Genomic DNA, 21,666 nt, shown 5'->3' with positions numbered 1-21,666 from the left:
AAAAAAAAAAAAAAAAAAAAAAAAAAAAAAAAAAAAAAAAAAAAAAAAAAAAAAAAAAAAAACAGAGGAATTAATGTATGAGAAGGAGGATTAAGTTTAATATATACAGGGAATGTTGAGTGGAGACGATGGTAAATGAATAAGATAAATAAGAAGTAAAAGATGGACGAAATAGAGAAGCGGAACAGAACAGTTAACTGTTTTTAAGGAATGGAAAACAGATGTAATTAAGTTATGGGGATTTCTTAAACTCATCAAAGACCGATTGTTTGGAACAGGACACGGTTGGTGACAGTGTGTTGTATGAAGACTGGTTTTCTAATCTGGGACAACCTCGGGGTTTTTGCGGGATTACAAGTTTGTGTGGTGATCTATGACAGTGGAGTCAGCGGAGGGAATTGCATGCAACATGAAGGCCACATTCCTTCTTTTGCCTGCACAAATTTAACAAACATTGCTCCCACCCATGCAAATTTTAAGTTTACACCATGATATTAGTGTTAAAAAAAACACCTTACTTAATTTGTTTCATAGCCCAACCACCCAAGCATATAGTTAACGGTGGGCTTGAACGGTCACAAATGGTGTCAGGGCTAGAAAGACCAGACATTGGGCTAGGAAACCACCGTTCTCGCTGGCTCTCAAATGGTAGAATGTAAGATCCCACATCGGTTAAAGAAGGGAACCAACATATGAAAATTTCTCACCTACTCAACACATTTTTGTGTGAAATTTAATCATTTTAGTCTCATAATTATTATTTTTTTATAGAGCAAAAATAGAATACGAAGCGAGTAAGTTTATTCCAATATTCTTAGAGTAACCAACAAGAAAGCTGGTTTAAAGTGCAATAGGATTTAGGAACTATACAATAAATTTATCTTTTTGGTCTTTTAAATAATTCTCTTTTTGAAATATCTTTTGGTGCCCAAAATGGGTTTTAATTTGATTATCTTAGAAATATTCATAATACATTTGAAATAAAATTTGTGTTTTTTTAGATACAATATAATTTAAACTTCATATAATTTTTAAACAGCTCTAAAATTATTTATTGCGATGTCCATTGGTTAAATTTTATAAAAATGATATAATATTCAATACTATATTAAATCCCAACTTGAATTTTTCCCCAAGAAAAAGGAGGACAAATACAATTACATTAAGGATGATATATTCATAGAATTTATTTATCACGTTATCAAATAAAAAAAATTGGAATAATATCAATCCTTATTTAGGTCCAAAAATATATATCTTGAAAAAAAACACCTTTTCAAAAAATATATTTTTTTAGCTCTTATAGAATGGAATTAATTAATTCATTCATGTATTAAATAACAAAAAAAAACAATAATTATCTATATAATTAGTTTAATTGGTAGTTAAATCTTAAAAGTATTTATTTTTTGACTGGAAAAATATTAATAAAGCTACATAATTTCAATTTATAGTAATAAAAAAAATCTGGTTACATACGTGTTGGATAATATTTGAAAAAAAGGTTAGGAGTAAGTCAAACACGTTTTATTAAAAGTAGAAATTTTTTAAAAGAATCAAAATAGCTTAAAAAAGAACCTTCTAAAATGCTTATCTTCCTTCCAAGAGCATCTTAGATGGTTAGGTTGTTCTCGATTACTTCGAACCAAAATGGTAATCTATTTATACTGATGATTAGATATCCATCAAACAAACAATCTTATCGGAATGGAATGCAATTTAATTAAATAAACCTTTTTTTTATTATTATTTTTTTAATAATATGTAAAAGCATTTGATATGGAGGAAACAACATTAGCTTTTTCAACGAAGCCTCCAAATTAGTTATGGAATATTTATTTGTTTTGTAATATTCATTTGTTGCTATGAAGGAAGAAAATTTTGATATCAATACTTCCATCTTTAGGAAACGGTTCAATTTTGTTCATTTAAAATACCTTCTGAATCTACCATCATTTACATCAACCTAATTTTCTATTTTTTTTTACAACCTACTTTAGGTTGTTACAATTTAAATACATTTCTCAATCATACAATTAAGTAGAGATGTTCATTTAATCCGCCCGTTCTCAAACGAGATGAAGGATAATAGAGGGAGTACTACAACAGCTTAAGTCTACCGTTAACAAATATGAGTTTGCTTTCCCTTTCGAGCTTCCCCTTAAGGAATAGGTTTCCACACCCTTTTATAAGAAATGTTTCAAGATCCACCTCTCAGGGGCACAATGTCCTCGCTGCCACACCGCTCGTTGTCGGGCTTTGATACCATTTATATCGGATCAAGTCTACCGCTAGTAGATATTGTCGTTTTTTAGCTTTCCTTTTCGGATTTTCTCTCAAAATTTTTAAAACGCGTGTACTAAGTAGAAATTTTCACACCCTTATAAGAAGATGACTAAGAAAGATTTAAAATAAATTTATACCGAGAAAAAGATAGAAATTTTAGAAATATTTGAGTATTTGAGCAGGCATTTCAATTTATATATTTTTAAACATCTAATTTTAGCTTGAATATTTTCAATAAAATTAATATTAGTCTATTTTTATTAAATAAATATCCATTTGTAGTAGAATTTTGGTTCTTATTTTGAAGTGCTGAATCGGGGGAAATGGTTTTCCTTGTCACCAACGGTAAAATAAAAAATAATAATAATAATAATACAAAATTTTAAACTTCTAAAATAAAATTTAAATTGGTAGACGGAGTGGAGGGAAAATATTAGCGAGAATCCAATGTCCGGACAACCCGAAGTCGCTTTGTGCCCGGCCCAATGTTTCCTTTAAACGCCGTTGACTGTATGCTTCCTACAGGCGAGTCGGCGGCCTAAAAATAACTTAACGGTAACAGAAAAACGGCAACTGAATTCAAAAATCCACAGGGCAGCTAATATTTGAATTTCAAATTTGAATCTCACAAACCCGTAACGGCCATTTCCTCTCTTCTTACTCTCCTTATACCTTATCTGTCTCCTTCACTCCTCTTCCTCACTCCCCGAAATTCCGCCATGGCTTCTCTCACTCCCGGAATCCTCTTGAAGCTTCTTCAGGCCATGAATTCCAACACCAGAGTCACTGGCGACCACCGTTCTGCTCTCCTCCAAGTCATCGGCATTGTTCCAGCCCTCGCCGGTTCCGAATTATGGCCCAATCGTGGGTTCTACATCCAGCTCTCTGATTCCCTTAATTCCACTTACGTCTCACTTTCGGATCGTGAAACGGATCTCATCCTCTCGAATCGACTGCATCTCGGCCAGTTCGTTTATGTCGATCGTTTCGAGTTCGACACGCCAGTCCCACGTGTTTGCGGTATTCGTCCGATTGCAGGGCGGCAAGCTTCTGTTGGAAGCCCTGAGCTACTAATTGCGAGGATTTCGGCTTCTAAGCGTGAGTTTGTGATTCAACCGGTGACCGATTCGGATCAATCGGCTGATCCTATTGCTGCGTTGTCATCCAATCAGAAATTGGAGGAGTCTCAAATTAATGAATCCAAGAGTAATTCGAAGACTGGAAATGGTAGAGGGAGGCAAGCCCTAGCTCCTCGAGATAATGTACAGATTGAAAATGTGGGAAGTACTGAAGGGAGCAAGGTTTCTCTTAAGCCTCAGAGGTTTTCTTCCCCTGCGTCAGGAAAAAGATCTATGTCAGCCGGAAAGAAGAATGTGGCGGTGGTTGAGAGAGATCCTTCACCGGCTGGAAAGGGGAAGAGGTCGGCTTCTCCAGTGCCCTCGAAATCTGTAGTCCCGAGTTTGGTAGCTGCACGTGAAGAGAACCGGGTGAGTTCGAAGGAGGCCGCCATTATAGTTCCTTCGAGGTATCGACAGCCATCCCCAAATGGCAGGAGACAAGCTTCTCCTAGTGTACGTAGGGCTTCTCTTTCACCGGCAAGAAGGTTATCAGGGGGTTTGAAGGTCTCCCCTCTTTTGGCAGTTGCAGATTCTTCTAGCAAGAAGAAGATGACTAACATAGCTTCTGGGATTTCTAAGGTTTCTGAGGCACTTGTTGGGTCTGCAAAATCGAATAGGAAGAGCTGGGATGATCAATCAACTGTCTCTTCTACCTCTGATGAACACAGAGAAAGTGGGGTTTCAAAGAACAAGCCAGATCTACAAGCAATTCTTCGGACCCAGGTACAATCATTATACCTCGTTGATAACTAGAACCCTTTCCATTTTTATATGATGTTGTTGTCTTCTCTAGGCTGCCATTTCTAGACGATTGAGTGATGTAAATGATCATAGACCCAAGAGTGACGATGTGCAAAGAAAAGAGAAAAAGAAGTCCTCCAGCCCATCTAAGTGCGAGGCTCCAGATGAGAGAAAATTTTCGGGTCTTGGTATCACTGTTCACGATAAGAAATGGAGTGATGGCAGTGTTCTAGTTGATGCAGCTCCTGCAAATCTTGTTAAACTTGCAAAGGTTCGAATTGAGTTTGTGATTACTAGGGAAAAAAATGTGTAAATTTAGTGTAAAACTTGGACTGAGGTTGTACTTGTTGATGTTATCAGGAGGCTATGCAAAGGAGAGATATTGCTTCTATAGCTGCAGCTGAAGCGTTGGAGGAGGCAATTTCTACTGAATCCATTATAAGGAGCATAAGGTATGCATTACCCACCTTTCCATTTCTTAGTGTTTGATTTGAACTGAATTGTGATTTGAACTTCCGTTTCTTTCCAGCATGTTTTCAGAACTTTCCTCTACGCACAAGACTGGAGACCTTTTGCACGTAGTGGACCAGTTTTTCATGATCTATAACGATGTTGTGAAATCAACGGAGATTGCCGAATCAGTTTTTAGCAGCCGGAATGGCAACAAACCTTGTGCCATTCCAGAGCAATCGAAGCCTGCCTCCCTCTGGGTTGAAGCCGCCTTAGCCACCAACCTCGAGATAGTCTCACTTCTCACCAGCCAAGACAAAGGCTCTCTGCACAAAAGCGGATCAAAAAGACAAACTATGGAGGCCTCTTCAGTTCCCAACTCCTCCAGTGCGGTGGTTCCATGGAGTAGAGGCCATGGAATGAAAGAGACCGTAGAGCTTGCTATGGAGTTGCAGTCTGAGATGAAGCTTTGGTTTCTTAAGTTTGTTGAGGATTCGCTTGATGCAGGTTCAAAGGTGTTCAGAGAAAGCTCTGGAGATGGCGTTAAAACATCGCCTCCAATTCCTAATCGAGGCTCCATTGCATCTGTTTTGTCTCAGTTAAAGCGAGTTAATGACTGGTTGGACCGTGTAGTTTCAAAGCGAGATGATCCTTTGAAAGAAAAGGTGGAAAGGTTAAAACGAAAGATATATGGTTTTGTCATCCAGAATGTTGATTGTTGATTCTTAATTTGTGTCGAAATCATCAACGTGCTTAAGAAGAAGCATGATGTTTCTTAATTTCTCAGTTATCTTTATCTTTAAGCTAAATGGGAAAAGTTCAAATTTTTATTGTATTTCTTGTGCACATTATGTTTTTTCGCATCACGAACAATGTCAGTACCACCTGCAATCCACCAACAGAACTTTAAAATCCGCCTTTTTATTTTAGCTCCTCAAGCTTTCTTTGCATGCCTTAGCAAAAGTTCAGTCTTCTTCTACAAATGCTTCCAAACAGCAAGACGAGTTTCAACATTCTCTCATGGCTCCACCGTGGGTTCAAGAGCTCCAAATTCCTCACATAGACATCCCCATCACTATTGACCGTATGGTTCCAATCATGCCGGCAGGTCCTATTCCTGCTGCCGACGGCGATTCCCTTTACCTTTCTAACCTCGACGATGTCGTCGGAGCTCGTGTTTTCACTCCAACTGTCTACTTTTACCAGTTGGACAGCTTGAACTCCAGCGTACCTGTAATGGAAATGCTTGGAGAAGCACTTTCCCTTGTTTTGGTTCCTTATTACCCTTTTTCAGGCAGGCTCAGAGAAACCAAAAATGGGAAGGTGGAAGTGTTCTTTGGACCAGAACAAGGAGCTTTAATGGTAGAAGCTCACTCTGAAATAACGTTGGACAGTTTAGGAAACATAACGGTTCCAAACCCGGCATGGGAATCATTGATCTTCAAGTTCCCAAATGAGGAACCATACAAAGTACTCGAGATGCCATTGCTCATAGCACAAGTGACCATTTTCAAATGTGGGGGGTTCAGCTTAGGCTTGAGGCTCTGCCATTGCATCTGCGATGGCCTCGGCGCGATGCAATTCCTCAGCGCCTGGGCTGCCACGGCTAAATCAGGAACACTGACAACCAACCCACACCCCTGTTGGGAACGAGAGTTTTTCAAGCCTCGTGACCCACCAATTGTGAAATTCCCCCACGTTGAGTTCATGAAAATTGACGATGGCTCGAGCTTGACGATGACCCTCTGGAAATCAAAACCCGTTCAAAGATGTTACCGTATCAGCCGCGAGTTCCAACTCTGGCTGAAATCCCACGCCCAACCAGACGACATATCGACTTGCTCGACCTTCGACGCCATGGCCGCTCATATTTGGAGGTCATGGGTAGAGGCGCTCGATGTAAAACCAGTGGACTACACACTCCGGCTAACGTTTTCAGTGAATGCTCGACAGAAACTGAAAAACCCCCCATTGAAGAACGGGTTCTACGGCAATGTGCTCTGTCTCCCCTGCGTCACGAGCACCGTATCGGAGCTTGTCAATGACGATCTCTCAAAGACGACCCGATTGGTCCGTGAGGCAAGGAACGGCGTGTCGGAGGAATATGTGAAATCGACGGTGGATTACATTGAAGTGGATAGGCCGAGAAGATTGGAATTTGGAGGGAAATTGACGATCACGCAGTGGACTAGGTTTTCGATCTATGAAACTGCGGATTTTGGATGGGGACGGCCAGTGTATGCCGGCCCGATCGATCTGTCTCCAACGCCGCAGGTTTGTGTGTTCTTGCCGGAAGGGGCGACGGAATCAAACGGCTCAATGCTGGTCTGCATTTGCTTGCCGGAAAATGCTACACAGAAATTCACAGAGTTGTTGTGTAGGGTGATGATGGATTAAGATTTAGAGTCTAATCGAACTATTGAGATGTATTGTAATACTCCATATTTGTGATTCCGTCTCCTTCCAAACCATGGTTCCAATTCTTATAAATGTTTTTTTTAATTTTTATTTTTATATTTCTTTTAGATCCACCTCTTTTTGGCTAAATAAAACACAACACTAGTCGATCATGTTGGATATGTACCTAAACTTGTTTCAGTTTATGAGCCCAGACGAGAAACCATGTATACAACGAGAAAACTATATACACCCAACACTAGTCGATCATGTTGGATATATACCTAAACTTGTTTCAATTTATGAGGCCAGACGAGAAACCATGTCATCGGACAATAATGGAACAAAAGCGTCGTAATAACAATAATTTGAATTTAATTTAAAAAAATTGAATTATTTCCTAATTAAACCTCTCTTTAATAATTTCGTGAGATGTGCAATAAGCGTTAAAAAAATTAAAATGCGTAGGGTAACGGGGAGTCCTAAGACTAAGAAAGTACAACTGGCAGTTGACACGTGTGAAGCATAGGCGGCATTGCACATTTTGACCGCAAAAAATATTGGAGTGGGTTTTGAGCTGTTTCTGCGAAGGACATAATGAAGCTGAAAGGAGACCAATTGCGCATTTGATTTCTGAATACCTCTGTTTGTTTGCCCACCAATACTTTTCTAATTTCTCTCTACTTTTTTATTTATTTATTTATTTGTAATTCAATAATATTACATACATACGTAATACCGTCCTAATAATCTTTTTTTCTCTCAATATAACTAGATCCTAAATGATTTTTAAAAGATATAAGAAATTAGAAGAAGGCATTACCCACACAAAGGACAAAAGGGAAGTCAAATAAGATTGAAATAAAGCAAGTACAGTTGAGCTACCCATTGTTTTAGTTACTTACTCTATTTTTTTTTTGTTTGTTGATGAAGATTGGATTCTCATATTGCTCTATTTCTTGCTGCCAACGAATTTCATTCACTTCGTCATAACCAAAACATAAAACTCTATTTTAACTATTATTATTATTCTTCTTTTTTTTTTTAATGAAATTATTAATTTTAATAACTTCCATAACATAATTTTTAAATTTAAGAAACGATTAATAAATTAATAGTTGATTCAACCGTAATAACGATGAATATGACAAAAACAATAATAACGCGTTAACTCGTCCGTTTCATCTGACATCAACTTAAGTTGGGATTAAAATATATAATTTATATACTCCTTTTCTAAATAAACTTTAATCGCACCACATATAATCTATCATTGATTCTCCAAACTTTAACCGTGTATCAATATTAATTTGATTAAAAGAAAATTTTATTTTTTACCACCTCAAATTTACTGTTTTACCTAGTCTACTCAACATCATACATTCAAGTAACAAATTCAAAGACTTACTGAAACAACATAAATAAAAAAATACTTTTTTTAAATATTTAGGGGAAAAACAAATACAATTATTAAAAACAGAGGACTAATTTCGTAATTTAATTTAAAATTAAGAAAAGAAGAGGATGATTCTGGAAGGGACTGGTTTGAAAGAAAGCAGAGAAATGAAAATGCGGAGTAGGGCAAAATCGTAATTGCGGTATTAGAAGTGGGAATCGAGGGTAGAAGTGTGTCTTATTTATTTTGGAGGCTCCAAAATCAATTCCTCACCACTAACACCCACAGTTGGCCTCAACCCTCCGCCCTCTCTCCTTCTCCATAATTTCCCTTTTTCTTTCGTTCTTTATTTTCCATTTTGAAACGAGCTAAATAAAAACAACTAACTCAATAAATTTCCGAACGCCGAACACAAAGAATCATCAAATCCAACTACAGCAAACCCTACGATCCGCGGCGAATAAGGAGGGATCTGCATTCCCACTTCCTGCATTACTCCTTTTTCCTTGTCGTCTTTTCGCCAGAGGATTTTTGACATCCTTTTGCTTCTCTTTTCTTCCGACGGTCAAGGTACGGGTGCCGTAGTTTTCTTCTCTTTTGGTTTTTATCTGTTTCTTGTCTGATCTGGAAGTTGAGAGAATGACGGAGCTAGGCTGCTTTTGCCGTGTTTAGTGTTTGACGAATTAATCGTTTGAGATCTGTATTTGAAGGTTTTGTTTTAGTTGTTTTGTTTATCCTTCTTTGTTTTCTGGGCCACGGAGCGTGTTTTTTGAAGTCTGGACGTCTATTTTATTATTGCTGTTACGTACGGTTTATTTCGCTCGACGGAATTTTGCGTTATTCCTGGTTTATAGTTTTTCTATGGTTTTATTGGATGCTTATTTTGATTTCCGTTTCTGATCTTGTGTTTATTTAGCTCTGTGGTTCTACGTTTGGGACGAGATCTGTTTTCTCTTCTACTGTAGATTTATGAAAGGTTTCTTCTGATCTCGCTATAAGCGTGCAAGTGGATGGTTCTCTTTTCAGCTCATGCATTCATTGATTCTTGGTGCGATTTTTTCTTAAATAACTTGTTGTCATTTTCTCTCTTTCTGCTCTTTTTTTCTTTCTTGTCTTTGTATGTTATGCGTGAAAATACTCGCAGTGTCTCTTGATGATCTTGGATTAGTTTTTTGTTTCGCTCAATCTTGCTATGCTTCACGGACTTTTTTTTTTTTTTTTTTTTTGACAAAGTTTTACAAATTGTCTATTTGAATTTATCGCGTAGATTCATGTTTTATATTCCGGTTCCGCGAATCTCTGTTTTTAAATGACTTTCTAGTTCGTTTTAGGTCCAATCTTTTGATGTCTATGGGTTCACTTCTGTGGACACTCCTCTCTTTTCCTTCTGTGATTATTCACTGAATCTTACCTCGTACACGATTTTGTTCACTTTCGTAATTATTGTACACGAGTTTAATGTATATTTTTATGCTTCTAGAGAAAGAGGAAGTTCGTTAATTACATGTATGACCAAATATTGATGATTCCTATATCAACTTCATGAAGTTTTCTTAATGAATGGATACTAAATTCCATGTAGTTGCGTATAGGTTGCTAATGTATGTTTCCCCAAGAACTCAGCCTTCTTTCATGTACTTAGGCTTCTGTTGATAGAGGGAAATTCGTTGGAACGAGTCTCTGGTTGGCATATTACAACCGTTTTCTGGTAGAAAGTTCGACATGGTTGCCACTGCAGCTACTTCTGCCTTTTTTCCTGCCATTTCTCTGTCCTCGGACGCTGGATCAAAGTCAACTAAGTTCGGCAGTGGTTCTGTCAATCCTGGAGGAAGCAGGCCGAAATCTTCTTCCCGTGGTTTGCAAGTTAAGGCTAATGCCCAAGCTCCTTCAAAGATAAATGGTACTTCCGTTGGATTGGAGGGTGTCAAGCTGGACGATGACTTGACATCACCTCCTCCAAGGACTTTCATAAACGTACTTCCTGACTGGAGCATGCTTCTTGCTGCTATCACTACCATTTTCCTGGCGGCTGAGAAGCAGTGGATGATGCTCGACTGGAAACCTAGGCGGCCTGACATGCTTATCGATTCGTTTGGTTTGGGAAGAATTGTGCAGGATGGTCTCGTGTTTCGGCAGAACTTTTCAATTAGATCATATGAAATTGGTGCAGATCGGACTGCATCTATAGAAACATTAATGAATCATTTGCAGGTACATGATTGATCATTCTGTTTCTTTCTTGTTGGATATTAATTCTTATGCTGTTTATCTGTGGTAAATTTTAAAAAATTTGGTTGCTCTTGCCGGTCAAATGCACTATAGGTTGTTAATTCTTCTATATCTTCATTATTTGGAAACAGTGAGATGATATCTTGTTCTTTATACAGGAAACTGCACTTAATCATGTAAAAACTGCTGGACTACTTGGTGATGGATTTGGTTCTACACCAGAAATGTGTAAAAAAAACTTGATATGGGTAGTTGCAAAGATGCAGGTTGTGGTCGATAGATACCCTACTTGGTAAGTTGCCGTATGTTTCTTTTATATATGTGTATATATATATTCTAGAAAAGCAAAATAATTTGCAGCTGCTAACATTTATTCATTTTTACAGTAGCATTATCTTTCCATTGATCATTTAGGATGAATGATTTAGATGTTTGACTTCTATGGATTTTCATATTTTCAGGAAATGTAGACAACAGCTAGTTATGTCTTTTAGGTTGTCTATTTTAAAAGTGCTTCTGTAATTTTCATTAGAAATGTGTTCTGATATCTGGAAAACTTCACCTCTCATGGTTATAGTACTATATGTGTAATTAAAAATAGTTCTTGCGAATTATTTATAGGTTAAAGTTCTCGAGGACTGAATCATTTTCCCCCCCTTTTTGTCAGGGGTGATGTTGTTCAAGTAGACACTTGGGTCGGTGCATCTGGGAAGAATGGCATGCGACGAGATTGGCTTGTTCGTGATTGCAAAACTGGTGAAACTCTTACTAGGGCCTCAAGGTATAGGTTTCCGCTGCCAGCAAGTAATCCGTGTTTTTTCTTTCCCTCTCCTCAATTCCCCTGATTATTATTCCACCGCTTGATCATAACTGCCTTTCTAATAACTGTGTGGGATTGTTTTTCTTTTCCTGTCCAATGACAGTGTCTGGGTGATGATGAATAAGCAGACAAGAAAATTATCAAAGATTCCTGGGGAAGTTAGAGGGGAAATAGAGCCTTATTTTGCAAATTCACCTCCCATAGTGGAAGAAGATGGCAGGAAACTTACCAAACTTGATGATGATAGTGCTGATTACATACGTACAGGTTTGACGGTAAGTTATACTCCCTTTTGGTTAAATATATTTACTAGTAGGCTTCCTCGTTTCATTCTTGTGAGTGACATGTATTTCGAATTGCAGCCTAGATGGAGCGATTTAGATGTCAACCAGCATGTTAATAACGTGAAGTACATTGGCTGGGTACTCGAGGTAGTTTCTCTTTTCAAAATGACTCTTGGTTTCTCCTTTATCCGAACATGTCTCTGACCAAAAGATTTGGTACACACAGAGTGCACCTCTGCCAATCCTGGAGAGTCACGAACTCTCTACCATGACTTTGGAATACAGGAGAGAATGTGGAAGGGACAGCGTGCTGCAATCCCTTACTGCTGTGTCTGGTGCTGGTATCAGCAATTTGGCCGATGCTGGTGACATTGAGTGCCACCACTTGCTTCGACTTGAAAATGGAGCTGAGATTGTTAGAGGAAGGACTGAGTGGAGGCCCAAACATGCGACAAACTTCGGGATGGTGGGTCAGATTCCAGCCGGAAATACTTAAAAAAAAGAAATTCAATCGGAGAAGCTACCTCGTAGCTGGAGTCGTCTCTGGTTGTGGCCCACCACCTTGTGCATTCACTGCTTGTGTTGTAGAGTCCTGCTTCCGTTTTTTCTTCTCGGATTTGAGAAATCCCCATATAAATATAAGATATATCTATATCTATATATATATATATATATATATGTTTCCGGCCCTTCCCTAAACCATCTGTTTCCATGGAAGGAAAAAGACCAAAAATCATGCCAGTCCGTCTCATTGTAATTATTCATTCTTTTATTGTCCCCATTCTCTCAATTGTCCCAACGGAAAGGTAAAATATACTTTAACACATCATCTATTTAATGTTTTGCTCTTAGGTTCAGCTCTGCTGACTGTACCTGCGTTTTACTTATTGGTGATTGCCATCATTTAATCAGACTTAAACTGTGAAATGTCTACCTTATTTTCAATTGTTAATTCATTTTATTTTGTACTGATTGATCCTTAATCCTTCTTTGCCAGCCTGGCTTATAATTGAGAAAGAAAGTTTCTGTAGCATGATGTGACGAGTTTTCGTTGTATTGGTCATATTTTGCAGCCCGGCTACTTAGCTGGACCAACCAACTACAGGTTGCCGCCTCCACGTTCTGTGATGGCCCTACCTTGGTCTTTCTCTTGTTTTTGGAAAGCAAATAACGTAAACTAACCTTATCTAAATGAGTGACTAATAATAGAGAACATAGAAACTGGTTTCGAGTAATGCAAGAATGTCTCGCTATTTTAGTTCAACTTATCTAAATGAATGACAGTTAAACTCAACATTGAAACCTTTGAAATAATATAGACATTTGGAAACAAATACCAAACCTTAGAGATATATATTTCTTATAATTTCGGCAAGGTAAAGTGGTTGATCAGCAAAACCAAGTACATGAACTGCGTGATTATACTAAATTAATCAAGTAATTAATTGTGTGTGTGAAAATGCAAGCACATTCAATGAAGCTTCGTAGCAACTACAACAAAAATGTAATACTAAATGCAATGTATTTTGTCACAAACTTCATTCAATTTGAGACATATGCCAAACATCATGAAATTAAAAGTTGTCTTCCACATAATTATGGTTATGTATTGATTATTGGGACGTGAGATGACCCATTACAACTTTATTCTAATATACTTTACTTAGTTTAGATACAAATTTAAGACATTTAAGGAACACATTTAAAACTAATTTTAACAGAAACAAAATTTATTTTTTAAAAAATTATTATAAACTAAGTTTGTATAATTTAATGAAAATAATGATAATAAAAGGAATAGGATAAGAATGATGGTTGGACAAGGTGTCGACAAAGTGAAAAGCTTCCCGATGTTTCTGTCTCCCGAAAGACCTTCCATAGTCAATCACTTTGTCCATTGACTTTTTTCTAGTAACACTCTGTGGGACCCACCTAGTTACTTTTGTGCCACCTCATCCACTTCCGTCAAATTGGTCTTATCGTATTCCCATAGTGCCTTCCCCTTGTCTCAATCTCAAAATGTGATTGAAAGATGCAAGAACACCAAAAACTTTAGGAAAAAAAGTTGAAACATTATATTATAATAATAATAATAATAATTTCCTAAGTTGAAAGATTGAAGAATGCGACAACAACTTAGAAATAATTTCCTAAGTTGAGATGAGAAAAGCATAGACAATACCAATTAATTTTGCTGTGAAATTTACGTAAAGGGATAAAGGGCATTTAGATTGAATGTACCGACAATCACCTCCCTAATTTCAATTCTGCTTCTCTCATGGCAACTCTGGCCATGCCCCCACGTGTCGTCTTCTCACTTGCTCCTTTGCTTCTATATATATGAAACCCATTCGTGGTTCATTCATTATTCACTACCAAACGGAGACAAAGACAGACAACAGAGTGTGTAGCTATGTCGTCGGCGGAGACAGTTCCAGAGTCGCCGGAATCTGATTTGACCCATATCAATTTCGATGAAACTGAGCTCACCTTGGGGCTTCCCGGAGCCGAGTTCCGCCCAACTCAGCCAAATAAAGTGTATCACAAACCTAATGCTAATAGACGTGCTTTCCATGAGGCTGATGATGCCGGAGCCGGGAACTCCACAAGTAATTGAATTTCTTTTACGTCCATCTATTTTTAATGTTAATGGTTCCTTATTACGCTCTTATATGTTGATAATATATGGAATGTTTTGAATTTTAAGGGAAAAAGCCGGCAGCCATGGGTTGGCCGCCGGTGAGATCATACCGAAAAAAGACAACAGAAATGAACTACAAGTACGTTAAAGTTGCTGCAGATGGGGCACCGTATTTGCGTAAGCTCGACCTTCAGATGTTCAATGGCTATCACCAACTGTTCAAGGCATTCCAGGAATTGTTCCCCTCCTATCCAATATGCTGTGAGTCTATATACTTTAATGTCTTATTCATCCAACTATACTTATTGATATTGAACAATATTTTAGTTGATTACGTGAACGAAGGCAACAATTTAAACCCTGTCAAGAGAGCATATGAATACTTACCAACCTACGAAGATAAAGATGGGGATTGGATGCTAGTCGGAGACGTCCCTTGGAAGTAAGTTTAATTAATTATGTTCCCCATAACTCTTCTTTTTTTAGTTTGGATTGTAATCGAGTTGCAAATTGTGCAGATTGTTCATTGAATCTTGCAAACGTATTCGTTTGATGAAAGGCTCAGATGGCAATGGCAATGGCATAGGTTTTCTTCCCTTCATTTGTTCCATTTTTATTATTCATTTGTTCCATTTTTATTATCCAAATTAACAAAGGGACATGCCATTATTAACTTCTGAGTTTGTTGTTCACTTTTATGCAGCTCCCAGAGCCCCATAGAAAGGAGGAAGATGAAGGCTTTGGATGGCCAGTTTTTTCATTTGTAATTCGTTGAAGTTGGGTTGAGAATATGATCGTAGTTATGGGCTTGCTTGAATGCTATTAGGACTTAAGATGTTGTATAGTTGTTAACTTGATCACAGGTGGAGTGATCAAATACTAATGGGTCATTGTCATGTTCAAACTCTTCCTCTTATCGGCTAAGTAATAATAAGAACTCAGGTCATCGACTAAATCAACAACAGACAATTTTAGCGTACCATTTTGGTTGGAGAAGAGAGCTCGTTGAATTCGTTACTGCCAGAGTTTGACACGGCTATCATTTGATGCAGCCAATGCTGATACCAGCTTGTCACGAGCAAGCAGTGTCCTTCTCTTGTTTTCTGTCATGTCCCAAAGCTCCAGCGACTGGAAACCAACAATTCCATTTAGAACATAACAATACATATAAATCATAGAACTTAAACACAGAAACATTAAATAATAGCATGTGAAGGAACTTGGAATAGCTGAGACTAGCCTCATGAGAGGCAATGATCAAAAGAATAGTATTGGTGGGATGAAGAACATGGGTATGAAATGTGTTTCAATACTCGTGAACACACTCTCCGTTCGCAACTATGGAATCTCACAATCCACTCTCCTCCAGGGTCCAACGTCTTCGCTAGCACTCGATCCTTTCTCCAATCGATGTGGGATCTCACAATTCACTCATGAAACACTCGATTACACACAATGTGAAGTGCAAGTTGATTGTAACATCACGGCATAGTAATATCAAAACCTATCTCAATCAGAAGTTGATGTATATACACTATTTCACACACAAATTGTGTCATAACTCTATTATGACTCAATACTTGAACATGAAACCACACTTTGTTTCTTACTCTTCCACAACATCAAATTGCCTCCTACAAGAACACTATCCACAAGTTGGTCTGCTATCAGCATTTGAAAAACATTCATCCAAATATGTTTTCCCAGATCAGATATCATCACCATTGATGAACTGTATACATTTCCTAGAAAATTCAAGGAGTTCAAAGCTTCATAACTCTGAGCTTAGCCTATAATCATGGTTCCGGCTCCATTGTCAGTCATGATCTCTAGCAGCAACGAATGCTCCAGCCTCCCGTCAATGATACTCGCCGTCCTCACCCCTTGAGCCAACGATCGGACACAACAATTCACCTTTGGAATCATCCCTCCGCCGATTCTTCCCTCTTCCATCATCTTCTTCACTCCTTTTATGTCTATCTGCTTCACTAAGCTTTTCGGATCGTCACGGTCTTCCAGAATCCCCGCCACATCCGTCAGTAAGATCAGCTTCTCCGCTCCCAGCGCCGCCGCTAATTCTCCGGCAACTGTGTCCGCGTTGATATTGTACATCTGCCCCGACTCATCGGCAGCCACCGAAGAAACCGCCGGAATGTGGCCTTTGTCCAGAAGTGCCTGTAGAACCGTAGGATCCACACGTGCGACCTCGCCTACAAATCCTAACTGTGCCGCGTTAGGGGCTGGACGAGCCGTCAGTAGCCGCCCATCCACACCGCAGAGCCCTGCAGCCGATGCTCCGGCCTTATTGATCAACGACACCAGGTTCTTATTCACGTCGCCGACCAACACCATCGACACTATTTTCATCGTTTCGGCGTCGGTCACACGGAGACCGTCGCGGAAAACGACCTCAATGTTGAGCCGTTTGAGCCAGTTGTTGATTTCCGGCCCGCCGCCATGGACCAAGATCGGACGAAGGCCGACGCAGGACAGAAGTACAAGATCATTAACAACCGAAGCCTGGAGCGACCGCGATTTCATGGCGGCCCCACCGTACTTCACAACAATCGTTTTACCTCGAAATTTCTGTATGAATGGCAGTGATTCCGAGAGAACATCTACTCGGAACTGCTCTGGACTTACAGAATCAACCACAGCCTCCATTTGCTGAGTTGCCGAGCACCTAATCGACAGCGACGAAGAAGAACTTAATCTGCGCAATCGCGGAGCGGGCGAGAAAATGGAGGAACTGGAAATGGAAGGATTGAACAAGGATTTGGAGGAAAATAGGTTGAAGGCGGATGGATTGAGCAAGCTTTCGATCGTCGGCATTTTAATCAGACGGGCGAGAGAGAATGAGCGGCGGAAGGAGGCGGCGATTTGATGCAGAGAATTTCGAAAGGATAACTAGGGCTTAAATTGCGAGAGGGAACCCAGTAATAAAACAGAGAAAGTTCATAACAATTTCACGTATCTGGTCTGATTTCTTCACGCATTTCTTCTCCCCATTTCAATCTCATCGAACACTGTATTCGATAGAGATGAACAGATTCTTTTCCAGAGAATTCAAGGAAAAATGGAAGGATTGTTAAAGCATTCCAAGATCGAAAGTTTATTATTACAACTCTCAACACAAATAAATGGGCCATGGCACTGATCAAATCCAAAAACTTTGCCATCATATTCAAACAAATCGATAGAAGTAAGCTAGCAAATATCTAGAACTTGAACTACTTCTTCTTCCTTTTTCATTCTTGGAAATCATCTTTGTCGTCGGCCGGAATTGGCATGTTCCTCCAGAAGACTGCAAGAGCACTGCCACCAAGCTGTTGATATGGTAGCAAATGAGCATCATAAATGTTCGAACACAAGTTTCTTAACAAATGGATCAGAAAACAAGGATCAGAGAAGATAAAAAGAGGGCAAACTCTTACCGCCATACAAACGACGCTAACTGCCGATGGAACGGCGACGAGGGGGTTTGTGAAATGCTTTTGAGCAAGTAAAAATCCAAGCGCAGAGCTCTGCAAAATAATGACATGTTGCAAATCAAAACCATAGAATAGCATTTCCAGAAAAACTCTCTGCAATTGTTACCTGCATCCCACATTCTATTGAAATCGTGCGGGAGGTGGATTCTCCAAATGATATTTTTGAAAGCCAATAACCCAGAGCAAATGCAGCACCATGGAGGACGGCTACTGGGAGCAATAGCTGCGCTCCTTGAGTTTTCAAAACTTCTGCTACTTGCCCGATCTTCAACATCACAAACATTGATGAAAGGACATTACTACAATGAAACAGTGTGAACTCAATCTCTTACACTGCCTAATACTTTTGAAACTTACAGGGCTGGCACACAGGAGAGTTGTGAGGATAACTCCAATCAAAGGTGTCACTGTGATCATCTTTGCAGTGAATTTGGGGAAGAATTCATTAGCTAAAACTGCAGATAAGAGCAATGATGGTTCAGGATGATTAACTTATGTTGTTTCTTGAGGGGAATTTTTGTTATGAACTTACCTCCAATTACAGTTGGAACCAAGACCACCTGAAAAGTGCTGATAGCAAGACCCTGAAAGAATAACGATCAAAATAATGACAACCTTCGCCCAAGTCCACCGCTAACAGATATTGTCTGTTTTGGCTCATTACGTATTGTTGTCAGTCTAACAGTTTTAAAACGCGTCTTTTAGGGAGAGATTTCCACACCCTTATAAGAAATGTTTCATTCTCCTCTCCAACCGATGTGAGATCTCACAATCCACCCCTTTGGGAGCCCAGCATCCTCGCTGTCGCACTGCTCGGTGTCTGGCTCTGATACCATTTGTAACAACCCAAGCACCACTAGTAGATATTGTCTACATTGGCCCGTTACGTATTGCCTCAACTTAGAGGTTTTAAAATGCGTCTGAGGTTTCCACACTCTTATAAAGAATGTTTTGTTCTCCTCTCCAACCGATGTGTGATCTCATAGTTATTATTACCAAGAATGAATCTAAAGATCATCAGTCTAATATGATCCAAACCTCAACGAATGTATATTTGGAAAGGTTAGCTTATCTGAACTTACAGCAGCATCAACTGGGACTAGTTGGCCAGCAAGAAGCTTGGTAAGCAATGGCGTCATGACAATAGCACCAATAGTTGAACACCTGTATAAATTCCAGTTAGTAGGGACAACCATAGGCAGACACAAAAATCAAACTGTTCTGCAAACTGAGGACAGGACAGGAGCATCTTCTGATCCAAACTGGTCATACGTTGTCATAAGAACCGAAAGTGCGACATTTCCTTTAGATATATAAGTAGCAACATTGGATGCCTGTCCCCCAGGGCAGCATGAGACCAAAATAAGACCAGTTGCAAGAGGTGCAGACAGTTTGAGAGTCTGAAACACACATAAATTGGTTGTTATCTTTGCCTGTTCTATCATTTCAGCATGATATTGAGCTATAACATTTCATCATAGTTATTACCATGGAGATAGTAAAGCCAAGCAGAGGTTTAATTAAGTACTGGGCAAGAAATCCTACACCAACCTGCACCAGGAAAATAGATGCTAAATAACACAACTACGTAAGTACATCCATTTGGTTAGTAGAAGGATGTCTCTTACAGTCCATGGATTTCTCAAACAACGCCTGAAATCCTCAAATGTCAATGTCAATCCCATCGAAAGCATAAGAAAACCCAATCCCAGGGTAAAAAGATCAGTCTCCAACCAAGTTACCTGCAAGGGGAGACTGATGAGTACCAGTAGATTCACCAATCATCAATCAAGAAGAACCAAGAATGAGCAATTACTGCAGCAGGTTTGTAGATGCCGATAATGGTTCCAAGGATAACCTGTTCATAGGTGGCAAACTCAGGAATTAAAAGGCAAACCTCCAGAACATAAATGCACTAAATCCAGATTCACAAAAACAGAACTAATAAGCATTACCCACAGAGGAAAAAGTGTGGTTAAAGTTTCAATAGTTCTTTCGTACAGACTCACTCCACTTGGAGAATTACCCTCAGGGATATCTCCAGAGACATCATTTGCAGCTTTGCACAGAATTTGGAGCTTCCTGTGTTGATAGTTCAATATGTATTTATTATAAGGTACAGTCTCCAATCTAACTAAATCTATGAACGTAACCAATAAGCATCAGGAAGAACAAGTAAATCTAAATATAAGGGGGAATGAACTTTCATGAAGGGAATTCTAGACAATATGAAGCAATAGTCACATGTTTAACATCATACCTTGAGGTGATTGCAGAAGGAGAGCCAGAAAAAACGATCGGCTTAAGCAGCTTGCACTGAGCTACTAAACTTCTTGCATTGTGAGATGAACATAATTTTCCCCTAATATCTAAAGACAAAAAGAAGCAAAAATTTAAGCCGTGTCTTCATGAAACTTGAAAATAGAAACAAAAATCAGAGCGCCCAGATAGAGAGTGACCCTAAAGTAGAGAACTAAAACATACACAGATGGGCTGTAGGCTTCTTCGCGGAGAAATCGTAGGTTTGCCTGTACAGAGCATCAAAGTTGTGTGTTCTACAATCTGTGTACTCGAATTTGGAAAATGACGCCATTGTAGCTGCAGTTGAAATTGCAGAATGGTAGCTGAATCGAAGTAGAGTGGCGCTCAATTAGAAAATAAATTCTTGCCCAACATGGAAAGAAGATTGAAGATAACGTTTTCGATGTGAGAATCGATAAACCACAACTTTTTCGTTGTTTTATAGTAAAATTATAAGCTTACAGTTTCACAGTTATTATATTTTCAAGAAATAATGTGCTATTGATGTAAACACAAAGAATATGACTCTGGACAATAATTGAGCATAAGCTCTCGTGACCTTGATTTGAACTTCTCAAAAAAATCTAATACAATGAAAAGAATATTTTTTATTTATAAACGTACGATCATTCTCTAAATTAAGAGAATTTCATCCTCCAACGACATAATTTAAATATATTTTAATTCCACGGAAATCTCATAGAAAAAAAGAAAAAATCATATGTTTATCTGAAATGGAGATAATGAAACGGCGAAAAAGGGGTGGGGACCACTTTTACCTGAGTTTGCAAATCATGTGGGGCCCCTTCCTTATCCCCACCAAAAAATGGATGTCAGAAGTCAGAAGTTTCTTCGTCAGAATTTACGATTTTTCAAGCGTTAAATTAAACGATTCGTGGTTCTTCAAAGTTTTGAGCGTAAATAGTTGGGCCACATTGGGCTTACGAGAAGGCCCAAAGTCCCATTTATGGGCCGACTTCCAATAGCTTGTTTGGAAGTACTCGTGGGGGTGTGGGCCGTAGGTGTTCCCTGTCGCTCTCAGACGACACTGACTCTGGGTTGACAATGTCCAAAATAGGTTTTGAATTTGCATGCTATCAATTTATAAACTTATGCCCTACTACATTAATTTAATATGATCTACAAATATGCTTATTTTAATATCTTTACGTATTTCTTTTTTACTTAATACACATCTATTTATGTTTATTAATTAACCTATCATTATTTTGTAGGGTTAAATGGTAAATTATAAATAAATTAATTAATTTAAAGAAACCAAAAACAAAACAACTTAGCCGACCCTTAAAAGTAGGACGGCGGTAGGGTTGTTAAATAATTAAAATAATAACAACTTTTTATTTGAAGAATTAATAGTAGAAATAGAGTATTTAAGAGTTTGGAGACCCAGACCAAACTGCTCAGATTTAAATCTTGTTGCTACTATTTTATTTTTTAATTTATTATAATTAATTTCTCTCAATTATAGCAAAAAAAAAAAAAAAAAAAAAA

At 38.5% G+C, this 21,666-nt stretch overlaps 7 protein-coding genes and 1 long non-coding RNA gene across 12 annotated transcripts in view; 4 read left to right on the top strand and 4 right to left on the bottom strand.

Annotated features, from left to right (window-relative positions):
- The window catches only part of LOC111432501 (probable sulfate transporter 3.5), a 4,204-nt gene extending 3,687 nt beyond the window's left edge, over positions 1–517 (bottom strand). The window contains exon 1 of the mRNA XM_023069419.1: positions 53–517. The gene's annotated coding sequence lies outside the window, so the exon portion shown is untranslated. The remainder of the gene's footprint in view (positions 1–52) is intronic.
- Positions 518–2,939: 2,422 nt separating this feature from the next.
- Positions 2,940–5,430, top strand: LOC111432755. The gene is made up of 4 exons (XM_023069693.1): positions 2,940–4,127; positions 4,198–4,416; positions 4,506–4,597; positions 4,675–5,430. The coding sequence occupies exons 1-4, from the start codon at positions 3,006–3,008 to the stop codon at positions 5,315–5,317; spliced, it is 2,076 nt and encodes a 691-aa protein (XP_022925461.1). The 5' UTR covers positions 2,940–3,005; the 3' UTR covers positions 5,318–5,430.
- An 85-nt stretch (positions 5,431–5,515) lies between these two features.
- LOC111432762 (omega-hydroxypalmitate O-feruloyl transferase) lies at positions 5,516–7,096 on the top strand. The gene has a single exon (XM_023069705.1). It carries the CDS (start codon positions 5,616–5,618, stop codon positions 6,990–6,992), a length of 1,377 nt encoding a protein of 458 aa, XP_022925473.1. The 5' UTR covers positions 5,516–5,615; the 3' UTR covers positions 6,993–7,096.
- A 1,549-nt stretch (positions 7,097–8,645) lies between these two features.
- LOC111440932 (palmitoyl-acyl carrier protein thioesterase, chloroplastic-like) lies at positions 8,646–12,648 on the top strand. Of its 4 annotated transcripts, XM_023077765.1 has the most exons (8): positions 8,646–8,958; positions 9,305–9,436; positions 9,971–10,599; positions 10,776–10,909; positions 11,285–11,398; positions 11,541–11,712; positions 11,800–11,868; positions 11,948–12,648. In XM_023077765.1, the coding sequence occupies exons 3-8, from the start codon at positions 10,111–10,113 to the stop codon at positions 12,215–12,217; spliced, it is 1,248 nt and encodes a 415-aa protein (XP_022933533.1). In that variant the 5' UTR covers positions 8,646–8,958; positions 9,305–9,436; positions 9,971–10,110; the 3' UTR covers positions 12,218–12,648. The 4 variants fall into 4 exon arrangements, with proteins under 4 accessions (XP_022933533.1, XP_022933534.1, XP_022933531.1 ...); XM_023077766.1 differs by lacking the exon at positions 9,305–9,436 and having other exon boundaries at positions 10,031–10,599; XM_023077763.1 differs by lacking the exon at positions 9,305–9,436 and having other exon boundaries at positions 9,981–10,599.
- Positions 12,649–13,350: 702 nt separating this feature from the next.
- Positions 13,351–15,566, bottom strand: LOC111439331. The gene is made up of 2 exons (XR_002709790.1): positions 15,343–15,566; positions 13,351–13,734 (listed from the first exon to the last, which is right to left on the bottom strand). It is a non-coding gene; the product is annotated as an uncharacterized LOC111439331 (long non-coding RNA).
- On the top strand, positions 13,977–15,317 carry LOC111439311 (auxin-responsive protein IAA1-like). 2 transcript variants are annotated; one of them, XM_023077067.1, is made up of 5 exons: positions 13,977–14,330; positions 14,429–14,623; positions 14,690–14,804; positions 14,881–14,948; positions 15,066–15,317. In XM_023077067.1, exons 1-5 carry the CDS (start codon positions 14,135–14,137, stop codon positions 15,080–15,082), a joined length of 591 nt encoding a protein of 196 aa, XP_022932835.1. In that variant the 5' UTR covers positions 13,977–14,134; the 3' UTR covers positions 15,083–15,317. The 2 variants fall into 2 exon arrangements, with proteins under 2 accessions (XP_022932835.1, XP_022932838.1); XM_023077070.1 differs by having other exon boundaries at positions 13,982–14,330; positions 14,708–14,804.
- A 42-nt stretch (positions 15,567–15,608) lies between the features above and the next one.
- Positions 15,609–17,299, bottom strand: LOC111439296 (acetylglutamate kinase, chloroplastic-like). Its single transcript, XM_023077065.1, has one exon. The coding sequence runs from the start codon at positions 17,192–17,194 to the stop codon at positions 16,148–16,150; it is 1,047 nt and encodes a 348-aa protein (XP_022932833.1). The 5' UTR covers positions 17,195–17,299; the 3' UTR covers positions 15,609–16,147.
- A 128-nt stretch (positions 17,300–17,427) lies between these two features.
- On the bottom strand, positions 17,428–20,556 carry LOC111439284 (sodium/pyruvate cotransporter BASS2, chloroplastic). The gene is made up of 13 exons (XM_023077060.1): positions 20,338–20,556; positions 20,114–20,222; positions 19,809–19,935; positions 19,670–19,711; positions 19,482–19,595; positions 19,342–19,404; positions 19,126–19,253; positions 18,936–19,017; positions 18,386–18,437; positions 18,211–18,308; positions 17,960–18,118; positions 17,797–17,886; positions 17,428–17,688 (listed from the first exon to the last, which is right to left on the bottom strand). Exons 1-13 carry the CDS (start codon positions 20,444–20,446, stop codon positions 17,611–17,613), a joined length of 1,251 nt encoding a protein of 416 aa, XP_022932828.1. The 5' UTR covers positions 20,447–20,556; the 3' UTR covers positions 17,428–17,610.
- Positions 20,557–21,666: the final 1,110 nt, after the last annotated feature.

The sequence above is a fragment of the Cucurbita moschata genome, unplaced genomic scaffold, assembly GCF_002738365.1.
Source record: "Cucurbita moschata cultivar Rifu unplaced genomic scaffold, Cmos_1.0 Cmo_Scf00003, whole genome shotgun sequence".
NCBI lineage: Eukaryota > Viridiplantae > Streptophyta > Magnoliopsida > Cucurbitales > Cucurbitaceae > Cucurbita > Cucurbita moschata.
Note: the sequence above shows the minus strand (reverse complement) of the source record. Positions and strands in the feature narration are given on the sequence as shown.